Consider the following 11,283-nt stretch of genomic DNA (forward strand, 5'->3'; position numbering starts at 1 on the left):
GACACGCAGCCCCCTCCCCTCCTCCTCTTCCTCCAAGTCCCGGGGGTCTCCAGGCAGGCTCCGCGGTAGCCGCCGCCGCCGCCGCCGCCGCCGCCGGCTGGGAGGCGGGGGAAGCCCCAGACGCGCCGGCCGCTCCTCCCCGCCGGTCCTGGGGGCCGGGGCCAGCGAGCCGCCCCGCCCCCCGCCCCGCCCCGCCCCGCGAGCTCTCCCGGGAGGGGTCGGGGGCGCGGCGGCGGGCCAGCCCTCCCCCTGCTTCCCTCCCTCCGCCCTCCCCTTCACCAACCCCAGCGGCTCGGCTGCCCCCGCCGCCACCTCTGCCGAGCCTCGGCTGCGGGCGGGCGAGCGGCCGGTGCGGGCCGGGCCGGGCCGGGGCGGGGCGCGCGGGCTCCGCCAGATGTGCAGCAGCTGCAGCGGCGGCCGCGGCCACAGCAGCCTCCGCAGCCGTCAGTGACCGGGCGCGGGCCGGAGCGGGGGGGCGCCGGGCAAGAGCGGGACTGACCGGCCGGGGAGTCCCCGGGACCCTGCAGCCCAGCCCAGCCCAGCCCACGCCTCCTGCCCTGGCAGATGGAGGGGGCTGCGCCTCCGCCGCCGGCCGGCCCCCCTCCGCCCCTGGGCTGCAGCGCCTCGGACCCGGGGTCTGGGGCTGCGGCGGCTGCGGGGACCTCAGCCCCGGCGGGCTCGGTGGCCGGCTCGGGCAGCCTGGCGTCCGGGGCGGCCCCGGAGCCGAGGAAGCAGCCGCAGCCGCAGCCGCAGCCGCAGCAGCAGCATGGAGTGAAACGACACCATCACAAACACAACCTCAAGCACCGTTACGAGCTGCAGGAGACCCTGGGCAAGGGCACCTACGGCAAAGTCAAGAGGGCCACCGAGAGGTTCTCCGGCAGAGTGGTAAGGGCAGCCCCCTGTGACCCCTCTGCGTGGAGGGAGCTGAGGACCGAGGTGGCGTGGCTCTCTCTGGGTGCATTTGTATGTATATTTCTGTGGGTGGGGGGGGGGAGAGGCAGACTCAGTCCTCAGGAACTTCTCGGGGAGCCCCCTCCCCAAACCCCCCCGCCCGCTCCCGGCCAACCGCTGAAACAGACGTGCTCCAGTATCCATCCCTAGACACTTGTTACATCTTGTTTGCTCGTACTTGGGTGGGTAGGGGGCGCGGGTACTGACCCCAGCTGCAAAGGGGTCTTTTTAATTGGAAAACCCGAGTGCACTTGGGGATGGGGGTCGTGCGTTTGCATTCTCCCTCACGCACACCCATGCAGACCCACCCGCAGGGACGCCTTAATGCCTCTTCCCCAGACGCACATCTTCAGGTCAGACACAGCTAGCTCCCCTCCACCTCCCCAAGCGACGGCAGCAGGAGGCACGCGAGCACACGCGGACCGTCTGTTCCAGCATCCACCCATACACTCTATGTGCACGCACCCACTTGGGCCCTGGGGCTGCATTGCTCCTAAGAGGCTGGTGGCTGTCTCTCGGTTTAGCTGCTGGAGATGAGTGTCGGTCTCAGCCAGCTAAGCCGGGACAGAGGGGAAGAACCTCGCACGCAAGGGGGCTGCTGACAGTTTTGCTTGCTTTGAGGGTAGGTTGGGTGCGTGGGGAGAAATGCAGGTTTTCTGCATCTGCAACCAGCCAGAGGCTGTATTCCAGATTCCTTGCCTTTGAAACCCGGCTCACTTCTTGCTCCAATGCCCAGAGTGAACTGGCCCAGATTGACCATAGATAGCTTCTTAATGTTTGAGAGTGGGCAAAAGCTTTGGTAACTCCGGTGGGTTTCTACCGATTCCAACCCCCCTCCCCCCCAGTCTTATGCTGTCGTTTTAGTGCTGATTTCTGCCTACATACTCATTGGCCTTTGTGGAAAGTGACAGGCAGTTAGCTGCAGGGAGATGTTTATGTGGCAGAAAAGTCCCTGAATCTTTAAAGCAGATTAAAGGCATTTTCATGGCTTGCAAATCAGAGCCAGAAACTAGTTAGGAACGTGTTTATGGAGTGACCTGGTGCCTAGTGAGGTTTAAATTTGTTGTTGTTGTTATTGTTGTTGTTGTGGGGGAAGGGGGTGTGCTAAGAGGGTTCTAATCTCTGCAGTGACCACAGGAAAACAGGAAAAATAAATCGTTCAATGAAGTGGGATTGTTGATTTTTTTTTTTCCTGAGTCTGCACACCCACAGTGATATGGAAAAAATGAGGTAACCATCTGGATAGTAGTACAAGACTAAAATGCCTTCAAGTATCTGGTATTTCAGGTAAAAGGTCTTTTTTTGGAGGGGGGTGTAGGACTGAAACATTTGGACAAATGCCTTCTTCCTCTATTTCACTAGGTTTGTGTTCAACAGTCCTGGGTAGTGGTGGGAGAGCTAGCTGCTCTCAGGGGTCCCTTAAGGTGGATTGGTGAGCCTTCCTTAATTTTTGGAAAGTAGCTGCCCCTCGGTTGTTGTATTCAGTCAGAGTGGCTGGGCACTCAGACTGAGCACTTTGGGGTGTGTTCTGTGCCACACGAGAGCATAAGGGCTGTAAAAATCCATCTGGGGCTTCAAGAGGGAATGCAGACTTGAAAAACATGGATTGGTTTCTTGGAGTGGATATGATCTTAGCTCACCTTTCAGACAAGGAAAAACCTGGCTGTTTCCCCCTCCTCCAGCTGCAGGAGAGCCTGAAAAAAAAAATTGGACAGATTCTGAGTTATAGCTGGCAAACTGGGCAGTGGGGGTAGCTAGATTTGGCTAGGGTTGGAAAGCTGCCCTTGGGAGGGGGATGGGGAATGGCCTGGGCGGGTGAGTGGCAGTGATCGGGTGCTTAAGACCGTCAGCTTTTTCACTCTGGGGATTTTTGTCTGTAGCTGAAGGTTAATGGTAATTCTCCTCCTGGCCATTATTTCTAGTGGGGGAGGGTAGAGTGGAAGTGGTCTGCATCAATGGACAGCAAGCTTTCTTCATTTGTGTTTGTCTTTGTAGAGAAGCACAGTGTATTCGAGCTTCAGCCACCAGGGGGTGCACTGAGAACAGGGCTGGCCTCCTCTCTGCTCACAGCTGGCCGGGGACCAGAGTGCCAAGGTCACTCTGCAGCCCAAGCTGGGTATCCCTGTACACTCCTGATTAGTGCAGCTACTTCTCTGGTTCAGCAGATAATAATCCCTCAGATTTATTTAACGCCTTCGATTCGTAAAGTGCTTTACTGTGAAGAAAGGCATGCAATGGTTGGCATTTCTGTAGTGGATTGTTTTGTAAAACCTTTTAAGTGCATTTAAATGTCATTTGAACCTCTGAATGGGCGTGGAATGGAGGTGCTATTATTATCCCCGTTTTACAGATGGGGAAACTGAGACATATAGAGATAATGTAACTTGCCCAGGGTCATATCAGCTAGTATCTGAGGGAAGATTTGAACCCAGATCCTCTGACTGACAAATCAGTGCTTCCCCATGATACTTTGCTGAACTCTGTCCACTAAGCCATGCTGCCCCTCTGGCGTAGTGGCTAGAGAGTTCTAGATTTACAGCCAGAAAGACCTGGGTTTGAATCCCTCGATTGCCACATAATGGCTGTGTGACCATGGACAAGGCTCTGGGATCTACATGAGTGGAAGGAATTTTCACACAGGAAATTCTCTGTTAAAATCACAAATCTGACCCCCTCCAACAACAAAAACATCGTTATTGTTGCTATATCTTAGGTCTTCCTTATGAGGGATAGGTGGTATGATTTTTTGATTTCTTATAGCTTGGTCCACCTGTGATATCATGGTCCTTTTCAAAAGAACAAAGGACAAACAGCAACCTAATTAGCTGTTCTTTTATGCATTAGTTTATTTGTTTATATGTATATTAATTTATTTATGTGTATATTCATTCATTCATTCATCTATTCTTTCATTCATTCATTCATTCATTTATATGTATGTTTATTCATTCATTCATTCATCTATCTATTTGTCAATTTATCTATCTATCGAGAAATCCCCCTATGGAGGAACCCCCATGGTCAATACTGAGCAGCCACTATCCTACAACTCGGAATGTTCTAGGGTGAGTTGCCTGGGGCTTGAATGGTGACTTCCCTTGCCCAGACTTGTCCAGCCAGTCTGCCTCTGTGCTGGGTCTCAGAACCCAGGTCTCTCAACCTAAGCCTCCTTTCTGTGTAAGCTCAAGTATCTTCATTCCCATTTCATGGATGATGAGACTCTGAGAGGGGGTGACTTGTCCAGAGTCCCACAGCTACCTAATAGAAGAGGTGGGATTGGATCAATCAATTGATCCTGAGTGCAGATCCAGCCCTCTCTCCTGCTGCCCCTGGTGGCAGAGTCAGGCTGCCTCTGGAGGGGGAAGGTGGGCCCCCCTGATTTGGGCTGCTGAATTTCTCTATCAGGTCTTCCCTTTTACTTGGCAATTGTTTTCTTATTTAGTTGGGGGAGGGCTTGTTTCTTCATACAGTGAAAGAGCAGAATTAGCCAGAAGCAGCCATCAATAGTACAAATATCGACCCAAGGGGCCAACCAGAAACATGGATTTGTAGTGGAATTGGGAGGAATTCCCAGGGTGGTGGGTGTCTGTTCTGCGAGCTGGTGGATTTCCCAATTAGGTCTCCTGATTTTTGATTCACATCTTCAGAAGAGCTGGGCGGAGATGCCGTCCGTTAGCCTCCTTCCGCCATGATGGGATTTGAAGTCAGGTTTGGGTCTCACCATTGCCGGAGGGATGAATAGGTGAGATGCTCAAAGGGCAGCACCCAAGTAAAAAGAAGTGGGAGGTCCCCTTGGATGACTGAGGGAGACCTCAGTTACACCTCTCACCTCTGACGCCTTATCATTGTGGAAATCATGCAGCTTTTTAATGCCCGCTAAACGCATTTCTGAATCTGGAAGGTTCCTCTTTGCCTTGATGGGGAAAGCCACAGGGAGACTTGGTAAGGACTTCCAACCCTGAGGAGATCACAGGTTATTTACTAATGGCTTTATTCCCATGTAGATTAGTCCTTGAGAGTAAGGACTATGTATATCTTCTTCAAAGATGTTTTGGTGCCTAAAAAACATTTGTTGTCTGATGTGGGAACAGTGTCAACAGATCTGAATTCTCTTCTGAGCTTTGCCATTTACCGGTTGTGTGACCTTGGGCCAGTCACTTCCATCTCTGGGCCTTGGTGTTTTCCTCTGTAAAATGGGCTGGAAGGGATCCCTAAGCTTTTTTCCAGCTCTCAGGTTCTATGCAGGGTAGGATGATACAGGGTACAGGATCCCTCCTCCCGCCCTTAAATATATAGTGCTAGAGATAATTCTTTCCACTTATTCACTGGGGAATTAAAAAAAGGAGGGAGAAAAAATAGTTACCAGATTATAAGCCAGGACAAACTACTTAGCACAGTGGATAACAGCTATCTGGGCCTGGGGTCAGGAAGACCTGAGTTCAAATCCAGTCTCAGTCATGGACTAGCTGTGTGACCCTGGGCAAGTCACTTTATTTCTGCCTGCCTCCGTTTTCTATCTATAAAATGGGGATAATAATAGCACTTATCCCCCAAGATTTTTATGACGATTAAATAATATTTGGCAAAGGATTTGCAAATCCTAATGCATTCTGCAAATGCTAGCTGTTATTATTATTACTAGGTAATTTTGAGTCTTTCTGGGTGGGTTTTTCACCTTGTTTTGTGTCTCATTCTGGCAGTTTGAGCTATAATCAATGGTAGCTCGAGGTTCTAGAGTAGTTTAAAGGTTAATAACAGCTGATGTTTCTGTGATGCTTTAGAACGGGCAAAGCATTTTGCAAACATGATCTCATCTGGATCTCAACACAGCCCTGGGAGGTAATTACTTATTATTCGAATTTTGTAGGTAAACAAGACTTCGAGAGCTCAGGAGGCCTGGGTTCAAATCCTATTTTAGGCCTCAGTTAGCTGGGTGACCAGGGACAACAATAAAACAATAGCTGACATTCTGTAGAGCGTTTTAAAACTTGCAAAGTACTTTACAAAAGTTCTCTTGGGAGGTAGGTGCTATAATTGCTCCTGTTTTACAGATGAAGAAACTGAGGCACAGAGAGGGTGAAGTGACTTACCCAGGGTCACACAGCTAGTAAGTATCTGAGGCTGGATTTGAACTAAGGTCTTCCTGACTGCAGGCCTGGCTCTCTATCCACTGAGGCACCTAACTACCCTTAATCTATCTCACTTCAATTCTAGACTGGCTTTACTAACTTAGCCTCAGGTCCTTATGAAATCCGGAGAAGAGGGGAAACTAGGTGGTGCAGTGGATAGAGCTCTGGCCTTGGAGTCAGGAGGACCTGAGTTCAAATCTGGCCTCAGACACTTGACACTAGCTGTGTGACCCTGGGCAAGTCACTTAACCCTGATTGCCTCACCAAAAAGCAAAAAAAAAAACCAAACCAACTGGAGAAGATCAGTTTATGACAATACCCATTTTATAGATAAGGAGACTGAGCCTCTGAGAAGCAATGTCACATGCTCAGCTAGTAAGTGTCAGAGCCAGGACGGTAATCTGGCCATCACCCCTCCATCCCACCCCCCACCTCAGTGTGCTCACCACCTCTTCATGTTGCCTCTCTGTTCGTTGGTGGGATTGGAGTTTTCTTCCTTGGACTTCAGTAAATAATCAAATAATTAAGAACATGCCCAACTGCAATTAGTGAGGTGAGATCACAGGAAACAGTGAAAGGAAGCTTTGGTCTCACAATGGATCCTGGGGCATTTCTGGCTTCCTTGGGTGTGTTGCAAAACTTTTGTTTTGAAAGTGCATTGGACATTGCCGCTGGGCCTGTCCAGTTGACACAACTCAGGCGCCTGCCCTCCATGCTGATTTGCCCTCCTGTAACCTCGGAGTAGGACTCAGTGGGTATCACATACCAGTCAGTTCCATGGAGCAGGCCATCATGAGATCATGAATGAGGGCCAAGTTCCCATTCGGGGCTGAACATCACTATCTCTTGCTTGGGGGAGCTTGCATCACCTGCCCTGGGAGGCATCAGGTACACGGTGAGGGAGCCCCACCGAACCCCGATTATCTCTGGGGAGCCCCAGTGCCGCCATCTTGGAGGTGGTCGCCTGCTTGAAGTCCTGGATACTCTCTGGGCAAGGGGAGCCTTCTGACCAAAAATGGGTATTTTTAGCACTGGCCAAAAGTTATTCATAGCCTGGGGTTGGAAAAATAAAAATCTGGGAGGCTAATTTGTTAGTTGGAGCATTTGTGGGGCAAAGAGCCTGTGGGGGATGTCCCTGGAAGCCACTGGGGGAACGGTTGGCTGCCACCGGTATTGACAGCCTTTCTGTTAACGGTTAAGAACCGCTGGCATGTTGAGTTTGTTTTTTTTTTTTTTAATTGCTGGAAGGGATCTTAGACATCCTGTGGTCTGACCATGTCCAGTAACAGACGAGGAAGTTGAGGCCAGGGGAGGGAAGTGATTTCTGCAAGAGCAATAGAGCTTTGAACTATATATATATACTTTGAACTGTGCATCTGCTGTGTGCTGTACAGTTGTAAAAAACGATGGTGCCCATTCTACAGATGAGAAGATTGAGGCTCATAGGAGTGAGAGGGTGTGGTTGACAAGGTTACTGGTGGACTGGGGGAGGCGTCAGTTACCTCCGATCACACATACACGCCCACCCTGTGGGGGTTACACCAGCCAAGACTACTGAGTCAGAAGCTGTGGTATAGACTAGGGAAATTTGGGTTCATTTTTTCCTTGAGTACATGATCTGGGGCCCAATTGTGGCTCCTTTGGCCTCAAAAAAGTAGTTTTTAGGACTTTGGTGGCAAGGTCCTAAGATCCCTGGGAACTTCCTTTTCTGTGGCTTTTATCTTTCTGAACTGCCTTTACCTGGGGGTGTTAAATATGTTGTTTTTTGTTATTTTTCCCCTGAGGCCATTGGGGTTAAGTGGTTTGCCCAGGGTCACATTGCTAGTAAGTGTTTGTGTGTCTGAGGCCAGATTTGAACTCAGATCCTGGGCCCATGGTCTATTCTCTGTGCCACCTAGCTGCCCCTAGAATATGTTTTTAGTAGAAGGATTGTTTATTCGAACCCTTGGGCTCTGGGATGATGCATTTTCCCAAATGCCCAACCACAACCAGCACCGAGGACCGGGGTCTGAATCCTGGTTCTCCTTTGTCTCTGGCCTACCTGGAACACTACATCTTCCTGGGCCTTAGTATCCTCACAGTTTTCTGTGATTTCATCCTTGTAGGAACTCCCATAATGGAAGCTTCTTTCACAAATGCAGATCTCTACCTGGGCTGTCATGGAGAATCTTAGGTGCCTGGCTGTGCTGAGAAATTCAGGAGCATAGATTAAGAACTAGAAGGCACATCCCAGGTCATTTAATCCAGCCCTTCTCTCTCTTTTTTTTTTGGCTAGGCAGTGAGATTGAGTGACTTGCCCAGGGTCACACAGCTAGTGAGTGTTATGTGTCTTGAGGCCGGATTTGAACTCGGGTCCTCCTGACTCCAGGGCCGGTGCTCTATCCACTGCGCCACCTAGCTGCCCCCAGCCCTTCTCGTTTTAAAGAGAGGTAAACTGAGGCCCAGTTGAGGGTGGACACCTGGGCCAAGGTCACACAGAGCCACCCGGATCTTCCAGTTCATAATCAAGGGATTTTTTCATCGTGCCAACCTGACGTGGCCAAGGCCATGCAGTTGATAATGGATCAAAGGTCACACTTGAATTCAGGTCCTCCCGAATTCTCGTGGCATGTCGGTAACATTGGATTTGGAGTTAGAGGACCTGAGTTTGAATCATAGGTTTTACTCCCTTTGAATGAGGCTCTGAGGTTCCATTTGACTCCATATCTTGTAGTCCAACCCACTCATTTTACAGATGAGGAAACTGAGGCACAGAGTTAACCTCAATTTCTCTATGTGTAAAATGAGCGGGTTGGACTAGATGACCTTTAAGGGCCCTTCCAGCTCCAAATGATCAAGGAAGGAAGGAAGGAAATAAACATTTATTAAGCACTTACTGTGTTCCTTACACAACCAGCAAGCATTTATTAAACACCTACAGTATACTCTGTTAGGCTCTGGAGAAACAAGATGGAAACAAGCAGTCTCTGTAGTCATGGAACGTTGATTCCACTGGGGAAGACAAAATGTACATGTATAACTATATACATAATATATACCAAAAAACCATAAATGCAAACTAAGTTTTTGGGGAAAGTACTACCCTGGGTAGTGGTATAAAACTGGAAAGGCAGGTAGGTGGCTTAGTGGATAGAACATTGGATTGAGTTGGGAAGACCAGAATTCAAATGTTGCTCAGCTCTGACAAGCTGCTGCATGCCCCTGGGCAAGTCACTTAACCTTGATCTGTCTCAGTTTCATTCTGTAAAATGGGAATAATAATAGCACCTACCTCACAGGGTTGTTTTGAGAACCAAATAAGAGATTTGTAAAGGGTTTTGCAAAGCTGAAAGCGCCAAGTAAATGCTAGCTGTTGTAGAATGATTGGCATTTAGCCAGGTTGTAGCTCATTAGGAATTCAAGCCCTGCCTTAGAAGAACTGGGTTCAAATCCCACCTTTAAAACACTTACTGTGTTGTTATTATTAATATTATTACTACTGTTATTATGTCAACTGAGTTTTGCAAGAATCATGGAGTTCTAAGAGGTGGCCACGGAGAAGCTTTAATTCCAGGCCTAGCGGTAGAGAAGCCATGGTAGACCAGAAGCCCCTTGAGGGCAGGGAGATTTTGTTTTGTTTTTTAATTTAAATTTTTGTGTCTGTATTCCCAGCACTTAGTACAGTGCCTGGCACATAGTAGGTGTTTTAATGAATACTTGTGGAATTGCGTTGAATTAAATATGGTTGAAGAACTGAGCCAGGCATGGGAAACATGGCTGGATACAAGGTAAAGTCTCCGAAGGCAGGCAGGCCTCTCATGGCCTCCCCTCTGCTGTCCTCGTCTCCGGCTTTGACATTCGATGACCAGGCATCGGAGAGACAAGATCCGGCAGACCTTCGTTCGGTAGCATTTGTTTCCTGTCCTCTGAGGCCCTCTCCGGCAGAAACGGTGACCCTCATTTCTTCTACCCACATGAAAGTCTGGAAGCGTGTGGGAGCTATGATCTGTTAAGTATCTGCTCTGAAACAGCAGATTTATCATGGGCCAGCTCAGACAACAGGGAACATTGTATGAATTAGGAGATCCTGGGCCCATTGAATGCTAGGGGGCTGGGCCAGATGACGCACCACCCGTGAATAGAGTCTGGCCATCTTGGTAAAGTATCCTGGCAATTTACCAGGGACACCAGATGTTTAATTCATGTAGAACCCTGCAGGAACTTCTAAGTGAATGTTAAAGCTGGGATGATATGTATGTGTGTGTTGGGGGGGGGGGTTGTTGTTGAAGACTCTAGTTATCCTCTTCAGTAGTCTTTTTTGAAGCAAAAAAAGAACTTTCATTTTCATATTGCTTACAGAATGCATGCAGAGGGAGTGTGGTATATGTGTAATCTCAGACTTGTTATTATTGTTTGGTTGTTTCAGTTATGTCCAAGATTCTATTTGGGGTTTTCTTGGCAAAGATACTGGTGTGGTTTGCCATTTCCTTCTCCAGCTCATTTTACAGATGAGGAAACTGAGGCAAACAGGAATAAGTGACTAACCCAGGGTCACCCAGCTAGTCTGAGGCCAGATTTGAACTCAGGAAGATGAATCCTCCTGACTCTAGGCATGGTGCTCCATGTACTATAGCGCCACCTAGCTGTCCCTAAATAGGAGACATCTAGGTTCAAATCCTACCTCTGACAGTTACTGACTGTGTGACCCTGGGTGGGTGTCTGAGCTTCTGGGAGATGTCCCTACTTGTCCTCTGTCTTTTTTTTTTTTTTTTTTTTTTTTAGGCAATTGTCCAGGGTCACACAGCTAGTAAGTGTCTGAGGCCAGAATTGAACTCAGGTCCTCCCTACCTGTCCTTGTAGGGCTTGTTGTGAGCATCAGATGAAGGGAGGTAGGTAAATCACATTTTAAATCTTGAAGATGTTATAAATAAGGAACAGCTATTTTATTTTTATATTTAATTTACATTTGATACTTTCTATTTTCTATATTTATATATTATATCTATATATTTCACATTATATATTTTAAATTATATTTGCAATATAGAGTTATATATTATATGTTTACATATTATGTTCTATAATATATAATATCATTGGATTATAGATTTACAAGTGCAAGATCCTTGAAAGGTAATCTAGTCTAACAAGTCTCCTTTTGTGGAGGTCTCAGAAAGGTTAAGGGACTTACTCAAGCAGCTTGAAGTAGCAAGGACAGTAT

The 11,283-nt window shown here is 48.5% G+C and overlaps 1 protein-coding gene across 1 annotated transcript in view; it reads left to right on the top strand.

The window, feature by feature from the left end:
* The first annotated feature begins 564 nt into the window (after positions 1–564).
* The window catches only part of NUAK1 (NUAK family kinase 1), an 82,486-nt gene continuing 71,767 nt past the window's right edge, over positions 565–11,283 (top strand). The window contains exon 1 of the mRNA XM_027873338.1: positions 565–888. Within this exon, the coding sequence (XP_027729139.1) occupies positions 565–888 (324 nt within the window). The remainder of the gene's footprint in view (positions 889–11,283) is intronic.

The sequence above is a fragment of the Vombatus ursinus genome, unplaced genomic scaffold (genome assembly GCF_900497805.2).
Source record: "Vombatus ursinus unplaced genomic scaffold, bare-nosed wombat genome assembly UNPS02003292.1, whole genome shotgun sequence".
Lineage (NCBI taxonomy): Eukaryota > Metazoa > Chordata > Mammalia > Diprotodontia > Vombatidae > Vombatus > Vombatus ursinus.